The 14,942-nt window shown below is 41.6% G+C and overlaps 1 protein-coding gene across 6 annotated transcripts in view; it reads right to left on the bottom strand.

Annotated features, from left to right (window-relative positions):
* Positions 1 to 14,942, bottom strand: part of PRDM5 (PR/SET domain 5) — a 137,438-nt gene that overhangs the window by 72,193 nt on the left and 50,303 nt on the right. For 5 of the 6 annotated variants that reach the window (XM_060246844.1, XM_060246848.1, XM_060246846.1 and 2 more), the window contains 2 exons: positions 7,586 to 7,670; positions 5,891 to 6,048 (listed from right to left, as the gene is read on the bottom strand). In XM_060246844.1, coding sequence (XP_060102827.1) covers positions 5,891 to 6,048; positions 7,586 to 7,670 — 243 coding nt within the window. The remainder of the gene's footprint in view (positions 1 to 5,890; positions 6,049 to 7,585; positions 7,671 to 14,942) is intronic. The other variant, XM_060246845.1, reaches the window with a different exon arrangement.

Genomic DNA, 14,942 nt, shown 5'->3' with positions numbered 1-14,942 from the left:
AAGTATTTTACATTATCTACTACATAATCCTCCCACCTGAAGATCCCTTGGATTGAATCTGGAACCTTCTGTAGATGTTCTACCACTGAGCCACAGCCCCTCCCAGATATGATGTGTCTGGATGCAAAGTGCAACTGTTTTTATAACCACACAAATAAAATTTGCATCCTATACCATAAACTGTGGTTCAGAGGAGGGTTCAGGATCTACCAAGTTCCTCAGTACAAGTCATGAGGAAGGCCCTCAAAAAAGGGAGAGGCACCATCTAGGTAAACTTCAGCATAGCAGCAATTCTGGACACCCAGTCTTTGAACCCCACCAAACCCAGGGACTCTGAAATAAATTATTTTTATCTCAGTTCATCCTCTGTCAAAAGATTTTCCATAGTTAATTCCTCTCTGTTTGTGTAAAGTGCCAGTAAGTCATAGCTGACTTATGGTAACTCCAGCAAGGGGCTTTCAAAGCAAGTGAGAAGCAGAGGCAGTTTGCCATTGCTTTCCTCTGTAGATTCATCTTTAGTGATCTCTCTTCCAAGAAGTTGCTTAGCTTCTGGGATCTGACAAAATTGGCCCATATCATGCTACTTTCCCTAGTTAATTCCTACGCCAAAGGAAAGAAAGCACTTGCCTGCAGCACAAAACCTCCTTCTAAACCATATCCTGACTGCATCACTTCCAGAAGCAAGCAAGGGTAGTTTGTACATCACTGAGAAACATCTCATAACCTGCCAAGAAATCCCAAGATTCCACAGAACAAGTATGAAAATCATACTGTGCTAACTGAAGTATTGTTCTTAGCCCTTTTCACTTTCTTATGTGATTTTCCCCCCACTTTTTAATGTTATGTTTATTCTAGTAAGACACCAGCAATGTATCCATAGGAAACTGGCCTTAGAAACATTTTGGAAGTCACAGCCATGATACTCATTCACAACCACAAGATTCTTTATTATTTTGGGTTGAATTTTAGGGCAAATTCTCTTAGCTGACAGATGATAGATCTTACATGGCAGCACACTGACAAGAAATAATCATATGATGTAACTGATTTTGGGAATCAGGCTTCCAGTCTTCAATGGGGCATCACTGGAGTTGAAACTGAGGGTGAAGAGCCTCGTGGCCTTCCTGGATGCCTTGCTGACTATAGAGGCCCAGGTCACCTCCACTGCCAGGTCTGCCTTCTTCCATCTGAGGTAAATCAGGCAGTTGGTTCCATATCTCAACCACTGTAACCTAGCTATAGTGACCCATGCAGTGGTCACTTCCAGAATGAATTATTGTAACTCTCTCTATGTGGTGCAGCCCTTGACCCTGCTCTGGAAACTGCAGCTAGTGCAGAATGTGGCAGCATGGGTATTGACTTTATTGTCTGTGCTGACACGTATCCACCATTTGCTGTGAGAAGTGCATTGGTTGCCTATTGAGTACCAGATCCATTTCAAGGTGTTGGTACTTACCTTTAAAGTTCTATATGGCCAGAGGCCAGCATACCTCCGGCACCATCTCTCCTTATATGAGCCCTGCAAGAACTTAGGATCTATCAATCAACATCTCCTGGTGGTCCCCAGCTCCAGAGATAGCTGACTTGTCTTGATGAGAGCCAGGGCTTTTTTGGCCCTGGACCCTAACTGGTGGAATGAGCTTCTATTAGAGATCAGAGGGCTGCAGGACCTATTACAGTCCACAGGGCCTGCAAGATGAAGCTCTTTCACCAGGCATTTAGTAGAAGCAGTGGGTGTCCACTGATTAATCAGCCTTCCCCTCCAGTGACCTCATATCCGAATGACCACCTGGGAGTCAACTGATTCTGCTGAGATATGTTGAGGCACCATTCTTTTATATTGATTGTTGTTTTCAGCTACATTTTTAGATATATTTTAACTGTCAATTTGTTTCTATGATGTGAATCTTATGATGGAACCCACCCTGAGCCTGCTTGCAGGGAGGGTGGGATACAAATACAATAAAACAAACATACAGATATATAAAGAAAGTCAGTGTGACACTGCCTGATACCTTGATCTACCTTGACTGTGCAGAACACAAGGAGCTGGATCCAGACTAACACTCTCTGGGTGAAAGAATTTCTGCTCACAGACTGCAATCCCCACCCCCCCTTCAGTAACCATAAAAGCTGCCCCAATTCTGTTCCTAAAGGAGATGGACCCTCCCTCCCCAAACAAGTTTTCAGGGGGCATTTGGGTCTGCTGTGGAGAGGGGATAAAAGAAAATCTTTATGTGTGATTGCCACAACGAAGGCACCATTAAATGAGGCTAATAAAGGTTAAAATAACTGAAGCAGGTAACTTCAATAGGCCAACTTCTTAATGAAGTAAAAGGACCTGTATCTAGGCTGTACTAATTCAGCTACAGGTGTGGGATCTTCAGGACTTTTTTTGTAGCAGGAACTCTTTTGCATATTAGGCCACACACCCCTGATGTAGCCAATCCTCCAAGAGTTTACAGTGGGCTCTACTATAAGCTCTTGGAGGACTGGCTACATAAGAGAGATGTGGCCTAATATGCAAAGGAGTTTATGCTACAAAAAAAGCCCTAGGGATCTTATGACGGAAAAATCCTCCATAATACAATCCCCCTCCCACATAGAAAACTAAATGTCAGGTAGAAGAGCTCTGGCCTAGTATTCTCCATTACGTGCTAATTTGTAATGTGAAGAGATAGATGAATACAAAGTATGTGAGCTTCTTCAGCAATCTGAAGTGGTACAGTCCTGAAGCAAGTCTGCCACTTCAGTGAAAAACTGACAAAGGTAATAATGTTTGCTGGACAGTAAAATTTTAATGGCAAAAGGGTGTGTGCATTCAAAGATGGTTGAACTTGCCCTTCCTTATCTTATCACAAGCTATCACTTCAGTGGCTTTTCTTTTAGTCAGGCACCAATACCAGAAGGAAACATGGAAAGGAAAAAAGTACTTGAACTGATGTTGTAAATGAAGATAAGACAGGGGAGAGGTAGGATTCAATACCCACACACATTCACATGGTTTGCTTCAAAACTTACACATGCACACAGTTTTATATGTGTGACAGCAGATGTGGCTTTTTCCATAATGTGTATTTTGGCTCTCAGTGAAAAAGCTCATTTGTATATTTAACTGTATGCAACTAACATAATTAGTAAATAGTTGTATAAATATGCTGGATGCTCTGTCTCAGGCACTAATTATGAGGTGCTAGTACACCGGAATGTTAACCATATATTTAATTTTATTTATTTTATTTCATTTGAGCTCTCTCTTGAAAAAAATGAAAGCTATAATCTGGGATTAAAACAAATATGTTTAGAAAAGCCTAGGAAAAGCAAATGAATTCATGTTTCTCTTCAGTTGCCATCTGGTTTTCTGAGTTTTCAGCCCACATTGATATAATATTTCTCAAACTTATCTCTAAAGCCACAAGAATTTAAAAGAAATGCTAAAATTCTCTGGCTTCTGCAAGATTCACTGTTATTTATATGATGCCAATTTTATATACATTTTTATGTGCTATCCTATCACAACTCCTTTTTAAAGTTTTAGTCTGAAAACTCAAGAGCAAGAGGAGAGATTAAATAGATGTGCATCCTGCTTTGCTCTTTGTCTTTCCCCACATCATGCAAATATAGAATAAATTATGCAAAATATAAATATTTTATTTCTATATACCATTCATAGAAGATGGAGCAAAATGCTGGTTGCCATGATATACTGATGAGCAAATAGCAACTCTCCAAGGCCATTTCAGATAGTGAAAATAGGGCACCAGGACGGGATTGCACCCCCTTTCCACAAGCATCATGTCCCAATCCAACTCTGCTCCCACATGCCCAAGAGCCTAACTTTCAACTGGGTGTGCATCTGGTTGACAAGACCTGGGGAGGACTGGAGAATAGTGTATCACATAGTTAGGCCCTCAGGTAGGAGCTGGTCCAAATTCTGCTGCTTGAGATCTCTAAAACAGATGTCAGAATTCAATTGTAGCATCGCAGCCATAAGGCCATACTTCCCACAACTGAAATACAAAGCATCTTGTAAGTATTATGAGGGTTGAGTTCAGCACCATAGCTAAGAGTCACAGGGCGAGGGGCCAGAGGGGGCCCATAGGAAGGGGACCATGGAGGTGAGAGCAAGAAGCTGGAGAGGCTGGGGGCCACCCCTCTCCCTCCCCCCCTCCAGTGTGATTTAAATTGCAAGTAAGCTCCGTTTCCCCTTCTACCTTTCCTGAAGCTCAGCCTGCAGTGATCAACTTCTAATTCTGAAGTTAAAAAGAAGGATGATTTGTATCTCTGTGCTCCCTCCCCATTTCCCTGCTTTCCTGTACCCTTCCCCAATGGGGGGCAGCAGGGAACACACATGGCTTGTACACACTGGCTGGGGGAGATATGTCCTGGCTGACCTCCTCCCTCCCCACCACCCTGAAAGGACTCTAGCTGCCCTTGAAGATTGTGTAATCTAAGGGCCTCTCCTCCCACCACCCAAGAACTTACCATTCAGGCTCATGGCGGTGGAAAACAAGGCAGCACATGGAGCCCCCAGCTCTTCATGGCTGGACTAAAGGCTGCTGGAAGCAGGGGGTTGGGCTGGCTGCCCACCTACCCATTCAACTTTCATAGTGCTTCAGGGGAGAGCTTGCCAGTGCTGCTACCTGCTTCATGTGCTGAGATGATCGGGGTGAGGGGTTCCAAGGGGAAGGGGGGGAGCCAAGGCTTTGGAAGGGGGCCTGTAAAATCCACAAGGAGGCTGAGCCCTATGGGCCCTATAGGCACTACAGGCCTGGCTGAGTTCCAAGCTCTGGGTTTTAGTCTTAAGCAAAATGTTTCAGTTACATAAACTGGTGTTTTGGGTATTGCAAAAGAACAAATTGTTTTTTTATTCCTTCATATTTAAATTAAAAAGTTACTGAATGAGGTGGCTATCAGTAATTTCCATCTAAACAAAACCAATTTTAAAACTATTTAAAAAAAAAAAGAACATTACATATGTAAACTACACTCATGGTACATATGCAAGCTACTCTATCTTTCAGCAGGCACATGCTTTCTGTGTGAGAAAGAGCAGTCAGCACTGCGGCCCCCTTAAGAAGCATTATTATTACTTTTGTATGATTTATGGCTGAAAACAAAAAGATGGTGCAAAGATCCAGTGCCAAATTCCCAGATGGCAGAAAACATCAGCCAAACTGTGAAAAATATGGAAGCATTGGTATATCTGTTTCATCAAAGAATTAAAGGGGAGGAGAAGGAAAAAGCAAGGGGGGGTGGGTTTGCAAAGATTGCTCAGGCAACTAGCCAGATAATTTTTTTTTACAGTCTCATAATTCTGAAGGAGCAGCAGCCAAGTTTGTAGCTATACCTTGAAAATGTAACCTCGGGTCAAAACTAATGACAGGCATGACCAAAAATTAGGGCAGACTGGAACTTAAATCACACAGCAGGGTATTTCTTAGAGGGGCTAAATGAGAAGTTCCTAAGTAGGGCAATGGTGTTTATTTGTTTGTTTTTAACAAAAACATAATGCATTCAAACATGGGACTGTGACAAATCATAATGATAATTGACTGTCACAACACTACAGGTTCTGAACATTTTAAAAGTAGTTTAAAAAACACAATAAAAGTATTTCCAGAGGAACAAAACCAAAAAAAGGGTTTAATCTATTGAACTGGAGTTTATGATAATTTAAAAAGAAAAAGAGAAGAAAAAATAGCCAGGAACCCACTTATTATCTAGGCTATATCCACAGAATGCTAATATATTTTCCCCAAGATTTGAAGCTCGTGTTTCTAAGCATGCCAAAGCGTACTGATCCATCACTGAAATGAGCAACAGCTGCAAATCTAAGGCTGGCAGAGCTGTAAACAACAACAGCAGAGTGTTTTTTTTTTTTTATTACCTTCTTGTGATTCTTGTAAACATTTCTGTGGGCAAATCCCTTTCCGCAAAGCTTGCATTTATAGGGTTTATCTTCACTGTGTATTATGTTGTGTGCATTCACTTGATCAAGTCGTTTGAAGGACTTATTGCAAACCTCGCAGGTGTAGGGGCGTTTTTCTGTAGAAAATGAGTGGGGGGGGGGACATTTAATCTCCTGTTTATACAGGGGTAGAAGATGAAAGGCAGAGACAGTCATCTCCTTAGAAGAGAGTTCTGCAATGAAGTCAACCCAATCAAGATTAAACCAATTAAAAAGACATTGAATGCCCTTTATGTTACACAGTTAAGTCGCTTCATAAAAGATGAGACATGGCGCATCTCGAGAAATTGGCACGTTCTTTGCAACAACCACTGCTAAAACTAAACTCTGATTAATTAGCTTAAATCAAAAGAGAATAACTTCAAAGAGGCAAAGCCTGTTGCCAGACTACAAATGTGAAAGAGGGCATGACAGTTTAAATGTTTTAAAACTTAATTAACAATACACATAACATATTCGTTTTCCTTAAAATCCACACTTGGTATGCATGAGCTTTCATGTTTCCGGTGCTGGATGAAGCCTAGCGCTACTTTGTAACACTGGTATTCTTATCTGAAATGTCAAAAGCCAGCTAAGGACTTCTAAGATGCAGCTTATTGTTTAAGCAAATGTATTTGTAGGGTGTACTGAAATGGAGACAGCAGATAAAAATAACACTGCTGGCACAGCTGGAAATCTGTTTTAATGCATTTGTGGAGAGAACAGGCAACCCTATTTTCACTGAATTCGTTGTAAGTTTGCTCTTCTCAATTATTAGAGTCAAAACTATGAAAATGCCAGATTTAAATGAATAGTGATAACCAGCAGGCATAGAATACGCCCATCTTGCAACACGGAAATGCAGGCAGGAAGAACTGTTGATGTGGTAAGATTTAGGATGCTCTGCTCATGTTACTGCCTAAAGTGGGATGAGTAGCATTAGAAAGAATCCTCTTGCCGATATCTAGAGACTGAGGGACAATTTAAATGCCTTCTCTGTTCTGGCTGCAGATACATTCCAGCATCAATCCATAAAAAGCATCAATCCATATAAAAACATCATCTTCACATCACGTACTTTGTTTCTGCTATGCAACACTATGCAACTACAGTTTTGAAAAAGCAGTTCGGTTGGTTTGAAACAGCAGACTATAATGGGAAGAAAAGGCAGTGAGACCAAAGAGGAGACAGTGATGTGGGGAAGCAGAAGGCTGTACAATTAACTTGGGACTACTGCACATTCTACTACTTGTAAAGGATTTGAATAACAGAGTTATGCTGCAGTCCACAAACTAGTTAAATTGGAGGTCTTTGACCTATACCATCAAGGCATATACACATATATACATATATTGACATATACACACTGGCTGGGAAAGCAATAGCAACCAACAAACAGAAGAAATGCAACAGAAACTACTTTACAATTGCAGTGCCTCCGTGATTCATTTCAATAAAGTGATCATCTTTGCATAAATATACTAACTTGAATATACTGTGAAACTGGCTATCAAACATCCCCACAGGAATCCATGTGGTTTGCTATTTAGCTCAAGCAAAATAAATATCTATAAGAAAGCAATGGAAGGTAATATGTGAAACTTGATTTGATGGAAGAAAAGGAAGCAATTTTACCTGAGTGAGTTATCATGTGGCGCTTTAACTGGTTAGCTGAAATAAATTTCTTGTCACATTCCTGACACTCAAAGATCTCATGAACCTGCAATATGAGTATTTAATGTTAATTAAGTATGTGTCTTATACAAGATCACACATCTTAAGCTATAAAAGAACATCGCCAACAGACTGTAATTATTCCTTATCTAGGAGCTATGCTAATACCCATGGATATATTTCCTCTCTTAATTACCCCTTGCTTAACAGTCACATCTCCAAAATTAAAAGCTCATTATAGTGAGCAAAAATTACCACAGATATCTCTATTCATAATCCACTTATTTTTAATAGTAACATTACAGAATTAGACTGAAGTAAATAGGTTGGTGACCTCCATTAAATCACTGTCAACAAGTACAAGTTACAAAATATGGAATTTCAACACAGACATAATTTTTTTTATTTATTACTTTCAACTTTTATCCTGCCCTCTCCAAAAGCAGACTCAGGGCAGCTAACAATCAGTTCAGAAATTTACAATTATAGTTTTTAAAACAATAAAATACTATTTAAAACATTTTGTGGTGCTGTTTAGCTTCAATATGTATGCCAATGGAATGCTTTGTTGGAGATCACCAACTCATACACTACGATTTCAAGGAAAAATGTAAAGCCTGAAAATTAATAATAATAATAATAATAAATTTATTCTTATATCCCGCCCTCCCCTGCCGAAGCAGGCTCAGGGCGGCTCACATGACATGGTTTACACCATGATTACACTAAAATCCACCAATACATTAAAACAATTAAAATAATTAGATACAATTCAGGTTAAGTTAATTAATAATTAAAATTTATCAAATATAAATTAAATTAAAGTGCCACAGTTCAGAATGTGTATAGGATGGCTAGGTGTCATCTCCAGGTGACGTCTTAAAAGCGAGTTGACAGAGGGTGGTTTTGCAAGCCCTGCGAAATTGATTTAGGTCCTGCAGGGCTCGCACCTCCTCTGGTAGTTGGTTCCACCATTTGGGGGCCATTGTGGAGAAGGCCTGCTCCCTAGTTGCCTTCAATCTGGCCTCTCTTGGTCCAGGGATTCGTAGTAGGTTTTGAGAACTAGATCTCAGTGCTCTCTGGGGAACATATGGAGAGAGGCGGTCCCCAAGGTAGGCAGGTCCTCGGCCATATAGGGCTTTAAAAGTGATAACCAGCACCTTATAACGAACTCGGTACACAATCGGCAGCCAGTGCAGCTCCCGCAACCTAGGCTGTACGTGTTCCCACCGTGGTAGTCCCACTAACAGCCTGGCTGCTGCATTCTGCACTAGCTGCAGTTTCCGCGTTCGGTACAAGGGCAGCCCCATGTAGAGGGCATTACAGTAGTCCAGCCTCGAGGTGACCGTTGCATGGATCACAATTGCCAGGTCGCTACGTTCCAGGAAGGGGGCCAATTGCCTCGCCCTCCTAAGATGGAAGAAGGCAGATTTGGCAGTGGCAGCTATCTGGGCCTCCATTGTCAGGGAAGGCTCCAGTAGCACTCCCAGGCTCCTGACCCTGCGCACTGGTATCAGTGAAAAGTTGGTAGGGAGATCTCCCTTCCTGGCCCGCCGCGACCCACGCAAAGGACCTCTGTCTTCGCTGGATAAGGATAACCGCCACCACAAAAGAACGAATAGCAATAGCACTTTTTTAAATTTAATTGATTGATTGATTTTAAACTTGTCAGAAATTTGAATGAAATTTGAATTTTTAAATTTAATTGATTGATTGATTTTAAACTTGTCAGAAATTTGAATGCTGGATGTAACTTTGTTTTTATATAATGCTGTTAGCCGCCCTGAGCCTGCTCCGGCGGGGAGGGCGGGATACAAATAAAATTATCTATCTATCTAAATTATCTGGATTCAGCTTTAGCCCACTCAGCCTGAGCCAGCCCGCCACGGCTTGCAACGCCCGGTCCAAGTTTATAGGGACATCGTCAGTCCGGCCGTCCATCAATAGATAGAGCTGGGTGTCATCAGCATACTGGTGACAGCCCAGCCCATACCTCCGGGCAATCTGGGCAAGGGGGCGCATGTAAATGCTGAACAACATCGGGGAGAGAACTGCCCCCTGAGGCACCCCACAATTAAGTAGGTGTCTCTGGGACAGCTCTCCTCCACTCGCCACCCTTTGTCCCTGACCTACAAGGAAGGAGGAGAGTCACTGTAAGGCTAGCCCCCGAATTCCTGCGTCGGCGAGGCGGCGGGTCAGCAGCCGATGGTCGACCATATCGAACGCGGCCGATAGGTCTAACAGCAGCAATACCGCCGAGCCGCCTCGGTCCAGATGTCGCCGGAGGTCATCCATGAGGGCGACCAAAACTGTCTCCGTCCCGTGGCCCGGGCGGAAGCCAGACTGGCACAGATCTAAGGTGGAAGCGTCATCCAGAAAGGCCTGTAATTGCAACGCCACAGCCCTCTCTATAATTTTGCCCAAAAAGGGCAAATTTGAGACCGGCCAGTAATTAGCCAATTCGGCCGGATCTGATGTAGCCTTTTTCAGGAGAGGGCGGACCAGTGCCTCCTTCAGGGGTGTTGGAAAAAAGCCCTCTGAAAGAGATCTATTTATGATGTCCCGTATAGGACATCTTAGCTCCTCCTGGCAAGCCTTTATTAGCCAGGAGGGGCATGGGTCCAGATCACAAGTTGTTGGGCGTGCAGAAACAAGGACTCTGTCAACTTCCTCCAAGCTGAGTGGGTCAAAGCAGTCCAGGATCAAACCAGAAGAAACGCATTGGGCCTCGAGTTCGCTAACTGCATCCAAATTGGCAGGGCAGTCATGGCGGAGCGACTGGATCTTGTCTACAAAAAATTTCGCAAAAGCCTCACAGCCAATTTCCAATTCCTTAACATTTGGATTGCCTTGTGGCAATGTAGTAAAATTCCGAATTATCCTAAACAATTGTGCCGAGCGCAAATTTGCAGACGCAATCTTAGCCGCAAAGTATGTTTTCTTTGCAGCCTTGACTGCCATCTCATAGGATCTCATAAATTTCCTATAAGATGTTCTAGTTGCTTCGTCACGGGTACACCGCCATTGCCTCTCTAGCCGTCTAAGACCTTGTTTCAGTTGGCGTAGCTCCGGGGTATACCACGGAGCCAGCCTAGTCCGAGGTCGTAGAGGGCGTCGAGGTGCGAGCTCATCAATGGCCCTGGAGAGCCGGCTATTCCAGGTCTCCACCAGGCCGTTGAGAGAATCGCCAGAGGGCCAGGGATCCCGCAGAGCCATTTGGAACCATTCCGGGTCCATCTGGCTCTGCGGGCGAGCCATAATAGGCTCATCGCCTAAACAGGTTTGGGGTGGCATATCTACACGAGCCCTGAGGACGAGGTGGTCCGACCATGGCACTGCCTCGGCGGTTATATCGTCCAATTACACATTCACCATGTAAAGAATATACTGTGACTTCTGCAAAGTATATGAATACAGTGTAGTGCACTCAATAAATCATTTTTACTGACTACTATAAATAGTTCCAAAACTACATTTATTTTTCAAAGTATATGCTGTATTGGGTGTTTGCTTTGTCACTGGTACAGTAGCATACCTTTATGCACTATATACATTAATAATAACAAATATAAAATTATGGCGATCTAAAATAACCTTTTCCCATTTGATTACTACAGCTAGTACATGGGCGGACAGTGTTTCCACTTTATCACTGATTAGTGTTTTCAGGAGTGAAGAACATAGGAAAAATAGCCCTGTCATATACTAATTTTGGCAACTGGGGTGAACAGTTGACAACAGGTTCACAACTGTCAGAAAAGTAAGAAACAGAAAAGAAAGTTTTAAGAACTGCAACCAACTTCCAGAGTCGAGAGGAATATTGGAAAAGAATCTAGAGACATCCCACATGACGAGGTGGTATGGAGGTTCACTGATAGAAAGACGACATGGTTCATTTATCAAATCTGATAGCCTAAGAAAGTAGCAAGATCTGTAAGTAGGGAATAAGAATGCTGAACAACTAGCCCAGCTGAGAGCAACTCAACAATCCTTTGCCTGTAGTCATTATATACATAAAGAATAAATTTACTTTTTCAATCCTCTGGTGAAAGCTGATGAACAACCTTTCAAAAATGATACTTCTGCATTTGTATTTTATATAACACGCATACATCAAATCTCTCTGCATCGAGCAGGGTGCATAATTCTAACAGTGCAATTCTATGCAGAGTTACTCCAGTCTAAGCCCATTCCAAGTAATTATTTCACATTACTTTGGAATCTATACCCCTAGACAGAGATGTCTCAAACACTAATTAGCCCAGATTGCTTGTGCCTAACCAAGGCCATGTCACCTGAAATGAACATTTTTCTTCATTTTTCAAAAGTGACAATCCAAGAAATCTTAATTTAGCTTATTATATAGGGCAAAAGTGCATTTTCAAAACTTTTGAAAGGTGAACTTGACAAAGTACCTTTAAAAGTGCATATAAAAATACAACATAATAAGGGTAATGATAAGTAATTCCTAAACACAATGTGAACTAGTTTCAGTAAAACAAAGTATATTTTACAAAGACAAGCCCTGTCCAGTCTTGAAATCTAAGGTGTTGCATTTGTTTTCAGCTTTATTAAAGTAATGACTATTGGGTTGGATCCAGCCAGTTTTTCCCACTCTATTTTATCTACAGCCTGGTCCTAGCATAGTATTCTGGCCATGAGGTGGGTCAGGATTCTCCCAACCCAACTTACTTTCCCTGCAGCAGTGAAGCATCTGTAGGGAACTTATTTGTCAAAGAGTTGGAGGACACAATTAAGACTGAGACCATAGCACCCTGAGAAGAAGGACTCCAGCCTTCCCTCCAGTGCCATTTCTCTAAGCTGAAAGAGCCTCTGGAATGTTACCCCCCCACCCCCATATTGCAGGGTTGCATGTGCAGTATTCAGTGTTCTCTAGCACTTGGGAAAGTAAGTTGCTTGCAGCTCCCATATGGCTGTGAGAAAAGAGAGTTGAGTCAGAGAATGCCACCTGACTCCCAGATTCATGGCTGCAATATCATGTAGTTTGGTCCCTTAGTTCTTTATATCCCCCTAACATTTATATACTGCATCCTCTCCTGTACAGAGTGGTTCACAATAAATAATAACAGCTCTCCTCTTGTGTTGAAAATTAGTCTTCTCAGGTTCCAAAACCATCTCACTTGGACAAAGGATTAAATTTTAAAAGTGCTTTTAACAAGAACTGTAATCAAAAGTTCCATGGCTCATTGGAATCTGAAGATTCCTAGGAAGTAAAAAGGAGAAAGAAGCTGAACAGAATGATTTGGATCTAACCAGCTTGCCCATTGGTGGAAAAGGAAGGAGATAATTTCCTGTGAAATATTATGAGGAGCTGATTTCTATGAAGAAAACAGTGTTAGCCCCCTACACTTTGGTGCAAATCCCAACAGTAACCTTAAAAAAAAATCTCACACATTCATCTACTTGTGCTTGCTATTCAATTGATTGCAATGAACATGATCTTGCCCTTGCAATATTTTATTTTTCAATGACAGCAGGGGAACGTGTTATTGCATTGCTAGATTTTGCATGGTTCAATCGGAATCTTAGTTTCTAATCCTGTTTAGACTCACAAATGGAAGTCTAGAAGCTAATCTTAACTATGGTTTTGCATGGTGCCTGAGAGCAAACACCCTGCTTAATCCAAATTTAATATTTGTTCACCAGAGATACCCTCCTAGGATACACAGATATGGCAATGAAACCAACATTAGTTGAGACAAACCAGGATTTAAGTGACTGTGAGTAAAATTCTCATTTCACAACCTAACAATAAACCATGGTTTATGTTATGTCTACACTGAGTCACTGCACAAGTCTGTTTTAGAAACCTGAATGTGAGGTCAATGAAGCTATCATGTATTTAATCACCTGACCTGATAAGCAGCAAGGTGTTTTCTATATTGTGTGTGCAAAATGCCGTCAAATTGTGATCAATTTATGGTGACCCCAGCAAAAGGCTTTCAAGGGAAGTAAGAAGTAGATTGGTTTGCCATTTCCTTCCTCTGAAGAGTCTTCCTTGGTGGTCTCCCTTCCAAGTCTCAACCTTGCTTAGCTTCTGAGATCTGATGAGACTGGATGACACCATGCTGAGTTCCCTTCCTGTTTTCTATATTACATTATAAAAAAATCCTCCCTGGTAATAAGTCACAGCAACATCATACAGCTGGTTGAGTGGTTGTAATTTGGCATAACCATAACAGTTATGGCATAACCATAACAGAAGTACTCTCTCCAATAGTTTCATAGATATGTTTAAAGATAGTCTCAGATTGGGACTTCCTGGCAGGCACTGTTTTAAAGTCCATAAATCTCCCTGATTGTTCTTTCTTAGACCTTAGTTAATACTATAAGCTCCTAACGAGCTACACTAATCCAAGCAATGTGATCTGGCCTCTCAAACCTTTCATGCAGTTCTAAATAGCTAGCTAGTCCTGAGTTTTGTGCAGGAATTAGCTTTAAAAATATAGGTCTCTGATGTTCTTTACTCTTCTAAAAATGAACCAGGGCTGGGACATGTCCTTGGCTTTCATAAGATTTTCAATGCAATAATAAAAGTTTGAAGGAGTTCCTTCATGCAACTCTGAAAGTTTGCAAGCAAGAAAAGGCATACCTTACAATGCTTGCATCCCAGAGAATAAAGAATCAATCCCTGAAACTTATGCTTTCTCTTCACATTATGAATTTACACTGTGCAAACGGAGGCATAAACATGGCCTACTTACACTAGAACGTTAAAAAAGAGAGTCTTCATTCTGCTGCCTGTATCCCAAAGGAGCATAAATTTTACAACTGGTTATGGAATACCACCAATCAGGGTAAAGGGATCTGCTGACAATGACACAAATCCACCTCAAACCTTGATGAAGTAGTACACAGCAAGATAGAATGAAACCAGAAATGCAATAATATCATTGCTTGGCCAGGAAAATTAGCAAACTGAAGCACTCATAATAATTGTTTCAACTTATTTCAATTAGCCAATCTTCTCCAGTTATAGGGTGGCATCCTCAAAAGACTTTGCTTAGATGAGTGAAGCAACTGAGGTGCAGCATAGCCATGCTGGGCTTAGTATGGGATAGCAAGTATCCTGAACTGAATCCAGCAGCTGATAGGTAACCAAAGGAGTAAGTAACAGATGTAATATTCATATGGTGCCCAGCTCCCAATAGTAAAATTCTGTACTAACAAGAGTTTTCAAATTAACCTCAAGGGCAGATTCATGTACAGTGTATTACAATAGTCCCACCTCAAGGTCACTGTGAAATAGATGCACACAGCCAAATTAGCCAAGTCAAGGTAGGGAGCCGTCTTCTGG

Source organism: Heteronotia binoei, chromosome 9 (genome assembly GCF_032191835.1).
Source record: "Heteronotia binoei isolate CCM8104 ecotype False Entrance Well chromosome 9, APGP_CSIRO_Hbin_v1, whole genome shotgun sequence".
Taxonomy (NCBI): domain Eukaryota; kingdom Metazoa; phylum Chordata; class Lepidosauria; order Squamata; family Gekkonidae; genus Heteronotia; species Heteronotia binoei.
This window is presented reverse-complemented; position numbering and strand designations above follow the sequence as displayed.